Source organism: Vicia villosa, linkage group LG7 (genome assembly GCF_029867415.1).
Source record: "Vicia villosa cultivar HV-30 ecotype Madison, WI linkage group LG7, Vvil1.0, whole genome shotgun sequence".
Taxonomy (NCBI): domain Eukaryota; kingdom Viridiplantae; phylum Streptophyta; class Magnoliopsida; order Fabales; family Fabaceae; genus Vicia; species Vicia villosa.
In genome coordinates, this window is record NC_081186.1 from 91757523 (window position 1) to 91773996 (window position 16474).

Here is a 16474-nt window from a genome sequence, read left to right on the forward strand (position 1 = left end):
CTCCCTGTGACCTCCTATGTCGTCTGTATGCCGCCGCACGGCCCGCATCACCGACGATCCTCTCTACCACGGCGACTGTCTCTGGACCGCTCTGATCAATGATACCTCGATCCAACGCGTCCCGCCCAAGCATTTTTATCCGCTAGCAGATCGGCAGGAGATCAATGGCATGGTCATCCTCAGCCTGCTGGTTCTCCAAGATCTCCTCGTATGCTGGCCTAGGAGCGCCGGGAGCGTCGAATGTCATCAGAGGATGTGACACCCGATAGAACCATGTTACATACCCCTCTACACTGTGCCAGTCCTAGGTGACTTGCATGCGACAATACTCCTCCGGGACCACATGACGCTCCCAATCTTCAAATATGCCAGTGAGCTGCACTCGGGTCACTGTGTCGGGAGCAGCCTTAAAAGGCGACTTGGGTATCATCTGCACAAATCCAAACTGCCGTATGCACCGCTCAAGGAGATATCGCACCATGGTGTTGGTCCCGCATGCCAACCAGCCAGAATATAACGAGATGTTGTCAAAGGAGACAACATCTGTGTAGTAGCTGAATGACCTCCAACTGATGTCATCGTGCATCGTGCGGTCGAGGTACCCACGATATGGTCCCACTACATTGTTCCCCCTCTAGAGAACGTATCGGGCGGCCTTGGGCATGGCGTCTTCGTACTTAGGATCAACGCGGAAGCCGTGGATGCGGGGGAAGTAGGAGATGATCCAGCTCTGAAAAACAAACACGATAATGTATTAAAAATAAATACGAAACATAAATAAATGTGAAACAATTAAAATGAAACGTACCGTCAGTAGTGTGCAGGATCCGGTCAACTGCCTGGTCGTCCAGTTGGAGGTCTCATTCAGCTTCTGGTATAGGTATACCAGAATAGTTGACCCCCAGTTCCACTGGTGAACGGTAGTCAAGTCCATGAAGTAGCGGAGGTAGGTCACGTCGACATATCTTGCACTCTTGTCCACAAAGAGTGCAGCGCCTACCACAAACATGAACCAGCACCGGAGAGCGCAGGCACGGTGATACTCCACAAATAGGGCGTTATCCGCCTCCTCGGATTCGGCCGCCGCCACCAGGTGGTTCTCGAAATAAGCGCTCAGTGTGGTGAACCAGATATGAGGCCCATTTGTCGTCTGGCACTCATAGTCAGCCATATATGGCTCCATACCCAGATAGAGCGCCATCCACTCACTGGCTTCGATCCTCTGGATCCGGGAATGGTCCAGCAGCATCCCCCTAATCGGCAAGTGGAGAAGACACTGCACATCGTGCAAGGTGATCGTCATCTCCCAAACCGGTAAGTGGAAAGAAGACGTGTCCCTGTGCCACCTCTCCACAAAGGCCCCCTGCATGCCGTGGCTGATAGTGGTATACCCCGTCATGCACAGCCCACCTAGCCCATAAGCTGTCACCGCGTCGTTAAACCACTGCGCCTCTGGTTTAAAGAGACTGAAAATCTTCCAGGCGTGGTTCACCTGTTTCAAAGTCTGTCTCTCCTGTTACAACAAAAACAAATAAAAAACACTATGAATTAGACCGTTAAGAAAATGTTGAATAAACAGCTAAATTAAAAACGGTTAAATAATAAAGTCAGGCAAATGATAAAAAATACCTCTCCCCCCCAGATACATCGAGCGACGTGCTCGTGGTAGGTAATCAGCAAGGTCGTGTCACTGGGCCCTCCCGGGTAGCCCTCCTCCTGCTCCTCCTCCTCCCCGTGTGGAGGGTCAACATCCGGTACTTCCTCCGCCTCGTGGTATGTAACTGCCTCCTCCTCCTTCTCCTCTCGTACCTCCTGCTGGCGGGAAGAAGAGACCTGAGCCAGACGACTCCTGGATCCAGATGAGGATGTACCCTCGTCCATCTGCACGGGTACTCGCACACGACGAACCCGTCCCTGCGTTGACGCTAGCTGCGCCGCCTGCTCGCGTCTAGCCGACGTTGTCTGGGTCTCTCTCCCCTGTCTGATGTGTGCTGGGTTGCCTGCCATGTTCCTGAAAACAATTGAAATCAATAAGAATGCGAAACAATTGAAAAAACAAAAAAAATCAATTCTGGACCACTTCGGAAGTTCATTTTCGAAACTGGGAAGCAATTTCTGCAACTTCCATGGCAGACCCCAAAATCCAACATCAAAACTACTTTTAATGATTCTAAACAACCTAAATAGCAGTACCAACCTACCCCCAATATAATTTTTGCAATTTCTAAACACCCTAAAAGAGATTTGAATCATAGATCTAAAAATTGAAAAACTTACCAATTGAAGAGATTGAGTAGCTTTAGGTTGAGATTGAGTAGCTTTTGGAATGCTTAACTGTCGACTACACACTTGCTTTTGCAAAAAATTTGAAGAGAGGAAGTTTAAAAATGATTTAGGGTAAAATGAATGGGGAGGGGGCTGTTTTGCTTAATCTACAAAACACGCAGTATTTCGGAAATGCATTTCTGAAATGCTGTTTTCGGAAATGCATTTCCGAAATAAGACAAATTTTGAAAAAAAAAGCGTTTTCGGAGATGCATCTTCGAAAACAGCATTTTTTTGCATTTCGAAAATGCATTTCCGAAGTAAGGGGTATTTTGGGTTTGCACCAGAGATGTCCAAGAAGACATGGGGGTGGATAAAGAAATTTTCTTATATAATTCATATTGATTTAAAAAAAGAATTTGGTTTTGGATCATCTCCAGGGACACCAATTCAGTGGAATCTAAGCCATTAAGATGTGTACGAGAAATATCAAAAGAGAATGTGTATTGAATTTGAAGGGTTGAGATTTAATCTTGAAAGGGTTAAATATATTAAGCCCCCTGCCATTATAGCGAGTTTTGGTTTATGTCCCCTGAAGTTTTTTTTATTAAATGCCCCTTATAAAACCCAAAACCTGTATTTACCAAACCCTTTTACCACATTTGCTGACTGGGCTTTGACTTAATTGATGATGTGGTAAAAAGGATAAATGACTGTATAATTTCCAAAATTAACACACTTAATACCAGTCAATTATAATTAAATGAAAATCAAAATAAAAGAGGGATTAGGTTTTATTAATTTTTGGTTATTCAGCTTGCGTCTTCTCCCTCTCACTCGTGAACATGGGGGCCACTGTTTTGAAATCTCCTTCACTCACTATCTTCTTCGATTCGCAGCGTTCCCATCTCAAACCACATCATATTCTCACAGAATCATCTCCGATCAACCATGTCAAAGCGCCATGATACCTCAGTCTGGATTCGATCAGAGACGCTTCAATAGCGATTCGAAGCTGCTAGCATCGAAACATCAGGTAATGTTGTTCAATTCTTCTCTTCTTTTTTCTTTGTCACTTCTTCTACTTCTTTGATGTTGAAGATTGTTGGAATTTCAAAGGAGATTTTGCAGAGGAATTGAGTTTTGGAGAAGATTCATGATGAAGTTTTAAGAAGCATAGTGAAAGTGGATGAATGATGAAGGTGATTGAAGGTGTACAAAGATTGGATCAGCAGAGAGAATGCGGAGAGAGATTCAGATATTTTCGGCTGAGCGGGTAATATTAAGCTTCCATGAATCTTCAGCTTATGCTTCAATTTCACAGTTCAGAATCGCTTCCTCCTCCGTTGCGCTTATTCACTGATGAAAGTGTTATTGTTGTGGAATTGCTGCGAGCGGTGACTCGATTCGGCGTCCGAGTTGTTATGCGGTGATGTTGATACAGATCGGAAACTTCGTCGGTGTTTGTGTGAATCAGTTTTCTGTGTGTTTAATTATAGGTTTGGCGTAATTAGATGGTGGTGATTTTGAGTGGTTTAAAATCGTAAGCAGAGTGTTGGTGTCGTGATGTGTTAAGGAAGGTTGATTTTGGTGGATGATCATGAAGGTTTGGAAGTGGAATGCTGAAGGTATGAACAACCTTGTTTGAATTTGTGATTTTGGGTGATGAATCAGTTTACAAGTTTTGGCAGAGTTTCTTTAAGAATTTTCTTCCTTTGGCTTGCTTTGGCTTCATGCTTGCTTTGGCTTGTTAATGACTGAACAATGGAGAAAGAATGAACAATGAAGAAAGGAGAATGAAATGTTTTTCTTGTTTTGACCCGGAAAATATAAATATAAAGAGTTTCATGTTTAACTTTTATAGGGGTGTCATATATTTAACCCTTCAATTAATTATTTATACAACCCTTTTGCCACATCATCCAAAGTCAAAGCCTAGTCAGCAAATGTGATAAAAGAGTTTGGTAAATCCAAGTTTTGGATTTTATAAAGGGCGTTTGGTAAAAAAAACATTCAAGGGGGCCAAACCGAAACTCGTTATATTGGCAGGAAGTGAAGTATATTAAACCCGTCTTAAAAAAATACGGTGAAAATCTCACTTTAGAGAGAATTCACCCATGGTGCAAACCTCTATATTTTCTCGAATTCTTTAATATTTTTTTATGTTATTCTTTCAGTCTCACAATTCAATACATGATAAATTGTAAAATACTACTTGTACTATACAACATGACTTCCTCCCATGACAACTATAAAGAAACAATCATAATTTCGGAATTCTTCCCAAGCCAACTATATAAAGACAATGACTCATTGAGTAGCTCTACAATGACTCTTCAATAATAGTCGAAGACTAAACTGCTTAAGCTCTATAAAAGCTCTATAAAAGTAACCTTACTCTTAACTATTGAAGTTGATGAACTAAGAGAGATTAAAGAATAAAAAGGTACTTGAAGATATTTTAAAATAATTAACAATTGAAGTTGATGAACTAAGAGAGATTAAAGGACAAGAACATATTTAAAGATATCTTAAAATAATGTAATATCTCACTTGTGAAATCTAAGTAAGTAATCATGATAATCTCAATAAATATGTGGATAACTTTAAAAAAAAACTAGAATATAACACCTAGAATTGGACAAATTAGACATTTTTATTTCTTTAGAATTTCATTTTTCACGTTTAATTATCCATTCTATCTTATTTCTTAATATTGACCAACATTAAAATAAATTTTTTTCTAAATATTTTTTTAAAAATCATATAACATAATTTTTTCTAAACATTGTTCAAATATCCTCCCCAATTTAAAAATAAGTCTTAACTTCAACATTAATATTTTCAACAAATTCCAATGATAAAAATATAAATATTAGTTCATATATCAATTCATTAAGAGACATAAAAAACAAAAAAAAAAAAAAATATAGAATTTAATGGTAAAATTTATGGGTTGGGCGGGATTTATGGATGGGTATGGGTTTACCCGAAACCCAAATTATTTTGAACGACTTTTCATATTCGAAAGTCATATTGATCCACTTACCTATTCATGTTGGTTGTGAATATGGCAATAGAAAACACTCTAAAGGGGTATGATTAAAATTAAAAACAAAAGGTCAACTGATTCTTCAAATAAGAATAATCTAAGGTTTTTCAGAGTTTGATCGAAAAAGATTGTAGAGCGAAAATGTAAAATTATACTCAATGGACAATTATTAGGTAGCAACTCAAATTACTTTACAAATATCGTAATAATTAGATAAGGAAACAAAGTGTATGAAATTGAATCAATTGAATAAGTCACGATATGTGATTACGCAATTTATCAATAAGTCAAATTCTAAAAGCACGATGTTTCGCAAATTTTAATCACCACTAAAGCTCTTAATGGTTTTCCAATTCCAACAAAACCTAAGATTTTCGAATTAAATCGCTATTATCAAAATGTAAACCTAAGCAATATATTCTACAAAATGTAAATTAAAGTGTGTGTGTGTGTGTGTGTGTGTTTGAGAGAGAGAGAGAGAGAGAGAGAGAGAGAGAGAGAGAGAGAGAGAGAGAGAGAGAGAGAGAGAGAGAGAGAGAGAGAGAGAGAGAGAGAGAGAGAGAGAGAGAGAGAGAGAGAGAGAGAGAGAGATTTAAAGTGCTTCGACTTTTTGTCCTCGCGTGAGTCTACTTGTGTAACACCCCATACTTTCCCTTATCTAATTTAATTATAATTTAAATTAATTATTTGAATTATTCGGTATTTTATTGGATTAAGTGGAGAAATTGTGAAATAATGGTATTGGGCTTGGTGTGATGGTTAGTAGAAGGGAGGTGCTAACTAGTGTAGGCCTTACTAACTATTATTTTATTTTCATAAAATAGAAGGAATTGGGAAAGAAAAGAAATTATAAGCATAAAGGGAGAAAGTAGAAGAAATTACGTAGAAAAGCATAGAATGAGGAAGATGAAGAATCAAATTTTTTACTAAGGTAAGGGGGAACTAATTCCGATTATCATCTATTATGGGTATATGAATGATAGGATTGATTAGGTGGGTTAGTTCTTTCCAATTGTATGTGTTGTAGATTTTGGGGTTTTGAAACTCCCATGTTCAATTTCATGATTTTGATGCAATTGAATATTTGTGAATGATCTTTGATGTTAGATAGACTTGTTGTATGATAGAATTGTGTTAAATCACTGAATTTGCCTCTGTAATGGTGTTGTTTTCGTGTTGGTATGAAATGGAGATTATTAGAGGAGCCGAGTTGGTGTCAAATAAGGATTTTCAACTGTAAACCGTGTGTAATCGGTTATGGTAACCAATTACATTGTATGTTGTTTTCTGGAAATTGAGTTTTGGGACTGATAAGCGGTTACGGTAACCGATTACCAACTGTTTTGAAAATTAGCGATTAGAGTTATGTCAAGCGTAACCGGTTACGCTATTTCTTGTAACCGGTTACACAAAAGACTTTTTGAAAAAAAATTAACATTTCGTGTGTGTAATCGCTTACGCCATTTTGGTAACCGGTTACATTGTAGCTTTTTGGAAAAATTAAATATTTCAAAATTTGTAACTTTCAAAATGTAAGTCCGTTTTGAACGTCGTTTTGTGCATTGGATAGATAATTCAATTTTCTATCTAATAAATTAGTTTAATGAGCAGTAGCTCGATTTTCATTTGAAAAAATTTGATTAAATTTCTTATGGTGTGTTTTATACGTTGTGCACATAATTGTGGTATGTGACGATGTGGTGATGTTGTATTTTGGTGTGAATATGTATAATGTAATTGTTGATCTGTATTGAAGCATGAATACATTGTATTTGGAGTTATTTCCGGTGAGTTGATTTTTGATGATATTGTTCATCTTATGTTGGTGTTGATGAAATGTATGTTAGTTGTGATGCATGCATTCATATTCATATTGTGGTTGTATTCCGGTGGTGTTTGGATCAGCGGTAGCTAATTCCCATTGTGTGGAATTAGTGAGTTGGCGGTGGTCGTATCCCGATGGTGTTTGGATCGGTGAGATGGGTTATTCCCATGAAATGGTACCACATGCATGGAGTCTCATTGCATTATTAGGTATGCTTATTGTAACATGAATGGAAGATGTCCAATGTTATTATGTTGTATGGTGAATTGTGTTTGGTTGTATTATATGGATTGTTGTGAAAATAATTCTAAAATCTAGAATATGAATGATAGGGTGAACAATGTATTTATGACATTTTATTGTTTATGAACTCATGACATTTTTTAATTGTGAATATGTCTCACCCTTACTGTTGATCATTTTCAGATTGAGGAATAACGGCTTTTGTGCTTTGGTGAGGATAGCTCGTAGAGTTAATCTGTTTAGTGTCAGTTGTGTCAGGTGTTATGCTCTGGTCTTGTAACACTGGGGAAACGCTCGTTTGTTTTAGAGTTGTTTGATAACTATTAATTTTACTTGTTGAATAATTTTGTTGAGTTATGAGGTGATGACCTCTTGGAGTTGATAACTGATGTTTTAATATTATTCAACTTATGAACTATTTCCGTTGTGTTAAACATGTTGGTGAATATTATTTATTGAGTTTCCTCATGATAAGCATGACATAAAGTTTTAAAATTTTATTTGGCGAGTTGTAGCATCCTTTTCACATGTTTTACTCTGAATTTATTTTATTATTCCGCGGGGTTTAGAAGGTTGTTACAACTTGCACTGTTGAAAGTACCTGCATAATTTCATTTTTGACAAATATACAAAGAGTTCATACAATCACTTATTTGTAATAATTTTGAAGATAATAAAACTTCAACTCCGGATCTTGACTTGTATAGATGGCCAACTGCCAAACCCTTCTGCGCAATCTTCACTCGATTAACGCTTCCAATCTTCCAATAACATCAATGCTGCTCCAAGCCTTCGTGTGTAGCAATCAACTTCTTGATCCTACAGATTCCTTGAGCGATGAAATTGTTTGAAGATGTAAAAATAACTCTTCCTTATCCATAGCCTTCCACACAGTCACCACTACTAAGGCAATTTTGGAGAGAAGACCTTCTTCTTTTCACTGGAATTTGTCAGCACCAGTGACAACAACCTCAATCTTGCAAGAATCAGAATTTTTTTGAACAAATTTCCAACAACGATTAGTTTCAAGAAAACATCTCCCCCGATCAATTAACAACCACTCATGATTAAGATGTGAAAAAAATGAGGTTGAAGATGAAAGATTTCTGATTGCAAGAGTTTTCAAGAGGTGGTTATTTTTAGAGAAAATTCACAAAATAATTATGAAAACTTTTTTAAATGAATATGAAATCTTACATGAAAAGGTTGATTAAATGCTTATATATATGTGTTTGAGATGAAGCACACAAAAGACTGGAAAAAAGTTGGTTAAATTTGAATCAAGGTATAAAAGAAAATATGAAATTTTGACCCGTTTGCAGTTGATTCAAATAAAGTGCAGTGTGCTTCGAATCATGTGAAATATGTGATTCGAATCAATTGCTCTAAGGATCAAATGAAAAACCAGAAAAATTGCATGATTTGAATCATGTGTAAGGAGTGATTCAAATTAATTTGGATAGAGGTGATAGAAAAAGGTTAGGTTCGAATCATGTGAAGACACCGATTTGAATCAAATAGTTTTGGAAAGATTTTGGTCACTTCTGTTTGATTTGATTTGAATCAAATTACATGTGTAAATGATTGATTCGAATCAAATACCTCAAAAATTGGTTTTTCATGATTTTAACACTTTTCTTTGCACGTGATTTAAAAAGAACGCGCAATGCTTTTATTCCACAAACTTATAGACTTGACTAATAACATTTTGATCAAGTTTGAACATAACCAAAAGGTTTATGCATGATAAAAGTTATGAATCATTTGTGAGCAATCTATGAGGGAGACTCAACAACGATAAAATACGAAATTGATAAAATAAGCAATCAAAACATAATTGTATTAGGATTTCTCCCCTGCATAAGATGAGAATGTGCAACAATAACTCCCCCTAGGAATATGCAGCTACAGTTCAAGCTCACTTTTTTTAATCGGTTTGGGTAGGTTTGACTGGATTTGGTAAATTTATTATACAACACATGTATACCCCTAGTTTGGCAATGTCCATAATCCAAAATTTAAGATTGAAAAATTATCCTTCATTAAACAGGTCTAAAAGATTCCCCTTGCGAGCGTGCACGTCTGCCTCGCAAATTCTTTATAGAATTGGTCTCTACTAATTTTCTCATGCAATTGCCTTGCGACCAGGGGTGTGCATTTAAAATGGTTCATCCGGTCCATAAACATAAATTTGGTTTACCAAATAAAAAAACCAAACCACTTTTGTTATTAACTGACCCTATCCATTTTAAAAATACCAATGAAATTTGGTTATCCAGATATAATCCAATTCACTTAGAAATCATAAAAGAACTTCACTCTTATCTTCCAACAAAGAAAAAACCATTACAAATTGAATAACTCTAGTGACCTAACTGACTATGGTCGTCAAATTATAATTAAAGCTAGTACTAAGTAAAATAATATTGAAAAATAGTGATTTAAATCCAACATTAAATATCCTACAATGTTTATTCTCTCAGTTGTAAATATAAATGCTATAGTGTATTTTACTTTAAGAATATATATATATATATATATATATATATATATATATATATATATATATATATATATATATATATATATATATATATATATATATATATATATATATATATATATATATATATATATATATATATATATATATATATATATATATATAAAAGAGGGAGAATGTTATTAAAAAAAATTATAACAGTACTCATAAATCTAAAAGATAACAAAATAAAATTGTTTGAAGGAGCCATGCAAATTTTTATTTTATTTTTTTTCTATGAAGGAGGGCCTAAGCCCAAAAGAAAATAAAAAACTACAAAAGATCAATTAAGGGAGAAACAATCACTTTAGCATCTAATTCAACAAATGTCTTCAAAAAAGAAGGAAGTTCTTTATAAATAACAAACTTCCTCTCCAAGCATCATCGCTTAGCCAGACAATCAGCGCACACATTTGAATTCCAATTTACGTGCGAGATCACTACGACTTCAAAGTTGGACATAGCATCCAAAATACGGCGGAGAATAGCAACACACTCAACCGCCCCAATTTTTCCTCCCTCAATAGCTTGCACAACTATCAGAGAATCAATATTAATTTCCAAATGATTGAAACCAAGTCTTCGGATATAATATACCCTGCCAAAATTTTAAAATCAGTTAAAGAAAAAATTGATTAAAGAAACAAAAAATACTGATATAATGGTTTTGATAGAAAATAGATTTTTAATAAGAATCGGTTTTAAATCAAACTGATCCAAATATAAATCGGTTTTAAAAAAATAAACTAATTTTATAAAAACAGTTCTAAAACTCAACCCAAACCATATAAATGATCTAATTCAGGTTGGATTAATAACCATGCACACCCCTACTTAAGACTAACCTTTCCCGTCTAGGTTTATCCGTTTAGCGATTTTTAGTAGAACAAAGGTTTTGCACAAAAACTTCAACCAACCAAAGAAAATTAAGAGATTAACATGGAAAAAGTAAACAAAACCTAAACTCTCAATTGTCATCTGCATAATTTATTTTGCATTTCTGCAAGATCAACGAGACTATATTTATTGATTATATATGATTTGTTTGATTTCGTATTTGATTTTGAGAAAAAAAATAGTGTGTATTGTTTTCTAAAAGTTTTGATTTTCTAGATTTTTGTGGCATAGCTTTCGCAAACTAGGATTGGTGGTCTCAATACACCAGTTTTTGAGGAGTGGAAAGCATCATTATACAATATGAGACATTCAATGGCTCAATGGCAGATTTTCATCAGTATAAATGTCACAAACCAATCTTACAAATTCAGAAAAAGACCACTACCTTTACAACCATTTACAGGTAATTCCATGTCCTTGGAGCATATTAATATATACAGCATAACCAGCAGCTATAACAGAAATGAAACAGTTAGGGTGTTTCAAGCATACTCCTGAGCTCAAGCTCGTGTCTGTTCTGATCAACACATCCTGAGCTTATCAAAGAGGTTATCCAGATATCATCGGCCTTAACTGACTCATCATTATCGTTCCTATGCCAACTCCAGAAGGCATGAGTTGAGTTTACAATCTTCAGCTCACCATGACCGAAACTGGCTTCGCGGAATTCCGACCACTTTGGCTGTGGATTTATGTATCTGCATGCATATTGATAAACAACCTTAATAGTTACTTTTTCTACATAACAAACAACTCAGATAACAGATTTTTATATTGTGTTTAGGCAGATATTACTTACCTATGAGCTAATCCTTCTCTGTTTCCGCCATCACCGATAGTTATATGAACAGCACCACAGGGATCTAATCTTCCATTATACACACGTTTCTGTCAATCAAACAAAGCACAACTTTAAGAACAAATTTCCATTAAGTTGTGCTTAAAATTTTAAAATAAAGGCGAAACCATAAAAGGCATACCGAACGTTCGTAAGCATGAACGTGACCAGCGAGAACTAGATCAACACTAGCCGCATAAAGTAATGGCTCTATGGATGCCATCATATCATCCCCAGCACCTTGATGAGCCTTGTTGCTATTATACCACGGCACATGAAATAACACAAGCAGCCAAGGTGTCCTTTTCCGGTCCACCTTCGACAGATCTTCCTGTGGACGAGAAATGACAAAAAAAATTAGATATCTAGAGCCTATTTGAATTGACTTGTTTGAGTTTATCTACCGACATAAACACAAAACACTAGTGAGCCTACTTTAGAGAGTTTCGGAAAGAGTTTAAGAAATGTGCATAAGTTGTTTCAGCTTATTTCCATAAGATCTGAAGGATAACTTATCAAAACAACTTATAACTTATATAAAAACAATTTGATTTGATTTTATCTTTTGTTGTAGAAATAGCTTATACATAAACACTTATATAACAAATTGTTATGTTATAAGCGCTTAATTAAGTTGTTTAGCCAAACACAGGCCAAATCTAAACACTAACCTTTAGCCATCGGTATTGTTCCGAGTACTTATCATAATCTGCATATGACCCTAGCATGATAACATGAACACCTGTGACCTCAAAAGAATAATAAAGATTTGAAGTTGATCCACTTTCCTCTAACGGCATCTTCCATCTGGAATTATACGATACAAATTCATCTGTTAACAATAATATATTCTCCTGTTCATGATTTCCTTGTGTTACCATCCACGGCCTCGCACTCGCGAGCGGCTCCACTAGCCTACCAAACGAGTCCCAAAGATGTTGCATACAATCAGCATACGAAAGATCACCCGGAAGAAGATAAACATCATATTTACATCGATCAATGTGATCTAATGTTGATTTAGTCCAACCTGTCTGTCCCAAATCGCCAGCCACAGCAAAAGTAATCGGAAATACCGCCGGAGGAGTTTTGAGTTCGAAATCAGGACCTTGTCCACCGCATCGGTAGAAATAGACAGTACCGTATTCCAAAGGTCCAATTACAGTATGGTGTATCTTTCCTGAGCTATATAACAGATAATTATAAGAAGTGAACTCTCCTTCAGCTATTGAATCATATCTACCAGGTAATGTTCCATATTCTACAAATGAAGGTGAATGTTTGTCATCAGTTATCCATGTTATTCTCATGTATTTGTCTCCTGCCAAAGAAATGTGTACCTGTGAACAAAAATCACATCAATATTTGCATCTTTAAGAAACTGAACTTTCTAATAGGTTTAATACTTTAAAAAAATGTCTAGATGGTTTCATCTAAATTAAACAATTCCATATGATAATAAAACAATAGGTAACTAATTTCATCTAAATCAAACAGCAACGTTACAATTGATGAACAAGAGAGTGAGGGTTTGACCTGTTGAGGGTAAGAGTAAGGGTTGGATTTGGAATCCCATGGCCATGGGATGTTTAAGGTATTTCGAGGCAAAGGGCGAACGTATTCAGCAGTTGTGGTTGCAGAAAGAAGAATTGAAATGATAATAGTGAGAATGAAATTGAGTTCCATGATTGATGATGATATTGAAGTTTGGTGTAACAGTAGCAGGTGGAAGGAAGGAAGAGCACGACAAGAATGTACTTCCACTCCGGATCTTCTGTTTTATCATAATCCTTGTAACAAATATATTTCCAATTTTGTCCTGTATGTCGTTTTAAGTTTTAACTTCTTCTTCTTAACTTTTATTTTGGAAAAATTAAACTTTGACACCTAAATTTTAATGTCAAAAAGGTGTCAAATGTAATTTTTAGGTATGGTAGTGTATTATTGGAATTTTGTGTAAATCTATGAAATGAAAAAATTGAAAAGAGGTAGAGAAATTAATATAGAGTTGATATACGGTGTTAAATATTGGGTGTTCAAATAACATTTCTTTATTTTATCATATTATAAATTAATTAAGTATTTTAAATTAAAAAATATCACTAATTTATATTTGTAAAATTATATAAAAATATTTTTTTAATATTTTTTTTCAATTAACAAAACATGAGTAAAATTAAGAAAAAATAAAAATTTAATCAGTTTTAAAATATGCGATGAGAAAAAAAATATGCATTTACAGTGTAAAATATTTAATTAGTTTTATATTAATATGCATTAACAGTGTAAAATATACATTGAAAAAAAGAATATCCATTGAGAAAAAGAATATCAATATCATTTAACTGCTAGATAGATTGTAGGAAGTCTCTTGCTTATGTGCTTGAGTATTGAAGTCTCTTGCATGTGTGCTTGAGCAATCAGAACTCCCTTACTTGTGTGTTTGGGCATTGAGAGTCTCTTGCTTGTGTGTTTGAGCATTGAAGTCTCTTACTTTTGGACATTAGAAGCCTCTTGCTTATGTGCTTGAGTAATTTGGTTATGGTGAACATCTCTTAGAAGTGCAAGGAGACTCTACTCCTAATTTGTAGGAGGAACTACGATAATTTGCTCTTTTACTTGTTTCTGGTCGATACTATTTGTTATTATCACTACAGACTATAACTCAGATTTTCTCTTTGTGATCAAAGTCTGATAAAAAATTTAAAGAGAAAAGGAATTAAAAGTCAACACAATTCAACCTCTCTTCTTGTGTTTTTCTCACTTTCGGTTGGCATTAGAGCACAGTGTGTGCATCAACACTTAACAACATTACATAAAAGATCCTGGGAGAAAAACTTCGTGGATGAATCTGATTCTGAAATCTCTGGTCCTAATTTTGTACATGCTACTGATAAAGTAGAAGTTTTGAATCATTCAGAATCAAAGATTGTTGAATATGATTTTTTGAATAAATCATAAATAGAGACCTCAAAGTCCAAGGTTCTAAAGAAACCAGATCCAATGGTTCAAAAGTCTAAAGCTCTTAGAAAACATAAACCTAAGATATTAAAGTCTAAGGTTCTGAGAGATTCATAATTAAAGGATAAAAGTCATTCAATACATAAATATTTTAAATCAAAAGTCTTGAATGATTCCAAGCCTTACTACATGAAGGCTAATGTACAAGGTCAAAAAGAGACCTTTCAGAACTACTCTAGAGGACCTATCAAATTATGGGTACCCCAAATTTGAAATTGTTTTTGCAACAACTATAAAAAAGAAAAGCATGAGTCATGATGCCTAGATAGTGGATGGTCATAACATATGGCAAAAGAAAAGCATATGTTCCAAATCCCAACTTTAAAAGAGGAAGGAAACGTGGAATTTGGAAGAATCTAGAAAAGGCGGATGACTGTTACTAGCACTACTGAAGCTGAGAGTTCAGAAACTGATACTTCATAAATTATCCAACTTCTGAAGATCATCCAGAAAAAAGGAGCTCTTAGCGTTTCTTGTAATTTGTGTGAAATCTGTGATCAAAACTTCTTCATATGAATATTGTTAGAACAAGTAATTTGAGCTAAAAAGAAAAAACTTAACATATTGTCAAAAGTTGTGCAAACGTATGTTTTTTTTTGTGTTTTGCTTACACAGTTGCTAAACTTGATATTTTTATATCAATTAGAGGACTATCTGATCGGTGACAAGAAGTGCCTCGATGTTGTTGCTATATTTGAAGAAAATATCATGTCTGATAATTGAGAATCAAGCACTAGAAATAATTGATTTTATCTAAACTATTATTTAATAATAAAGTGTTTGGTTCTGAATTTTGGCTCATAATATGAGGATGATCTGAAGCTACTGTAGTCAAAAGCTCTAAAACAGCTTCTGGTGAATAGTAAACTCATAAGTATCTCAGTATCTGATACTTAGACTTTGACTAAGTGCCTCTTATAGCACATAAATGGAAAATTTGGTCAAATGCTTTCTTATAACACTTGTCCATTTATGTGTCTCAAATCTAAAATGTCCCCTAACACGTGGTTTGTAACTGTTGAGTAAAAACCACCAGGTAATGATGAATGTGTCTTGAAACTTGTGTTTCCCGCCTCATTGGTCATTAAATTTCACTCAAATCAAAATTATTTTTCACTCAAAACACCCAGCGATAAACATTTCACACGCTTTCACACTTCATAACTCACACTTTTGTTTTCCAAACCTCATTCAAAAATTCCCTTTTCAAATATATCCTTTTAGAAACCCTAACTTCATTAAAATGGCGTTAACATTATCTTCTCATCAAGATAGAACATGCTCTATTGTCAAACCCAATGTTTTAAATATTTGTCGAGAGGAACTAAAATTGGTTATAGAGCAAAGTGTTGATTTTGATTCATTCAAGGTGAAGGAGTTTTCTCTGAAGGAGTATTTCATTCATTAAGAATGGTTAAACTTCTTTGATTTGCTAAATGGTCAGTGTTATCCTCTTTTGGTAAGAGATTTATGGGTTCGTGCACAAGTTGTTAATAAGGTATCTGATGTTAAACCCAAAGAGGTTGAGATAAGGTCTATTGTAATGGGTGTTGAAGTAACCACTACCCATAATCTCGTTGCTAATATCATTGGTGTGAAGAATGAAGGAAAGTTCATAGTAATTTCCGAAGATGGAAGCAAAGAAGGTGAAATTGTTTAACAATGACAACTCTATTGACCATGGTAAAGTATAAATTATGTATGTCTTATAGAGACTTATGTTCAAGATTTTGATTTGTGGCTTGATACCTATAGAAGGTTGTACAAATTAGATATCTTGGGATCACAAGC

General features: G+C 35.0%; 1 protein-coding gene across 1 annotated transcript; it reads right to left on the reverse strand.

Moving 5' to 3' along the window:
• Positions 1-11092: 11092 nt before the first annotated feature.
• On the reverse strand, positions 11093-13468 carry LOC131617829 (purple acid phosphatase 18-like). Its single transcript, XM_058889083.1, has 5 exons — positions 13199-13468; positions 12334-13002; positions 11805-11993; positions 11624-11712; positions 11093-11522 (listed from the first exon to the last, which is right to left on the reverse strand). The coding sequence occupies exons 1-5, from the start codon at positions 13346-13348 to the stop codon at positions 11297-11299; spliced, it is 1323 nt and encodes a 440-aa protein (XP_058745066.1). The 5' UTR covers positions 13349-13468; the 3' UTR covers positions 11093-11296.
• Between the last annotated feature and the right edge of the window lie 3006 nt (positions 13469-16474).

Bases quoted from the DNA above. Each gene is read 5' to 3' on its own strand.
- LOC131617829 (XM_058889083.1), bottom strand. From the start codon at position 13,348: ATGGAACTCAATTTCATTCTCACTATTATCATTTCAATTCTTCTTTCT. The intron at 11,713-11,804 runs GTATGCCTTTTA...TTTGATTGACAG, and splicing joins TTCATGCTTACGAACGTTCG to AAACGTGTGTATAATGGAAG. The intron at 11,523-11,623 runs GTAAGTAATATC...ATATGCATGCAG, and splicing joins AGAGAAGGATTAGCTCATAG to ATACATAAATCCACAGCCAA.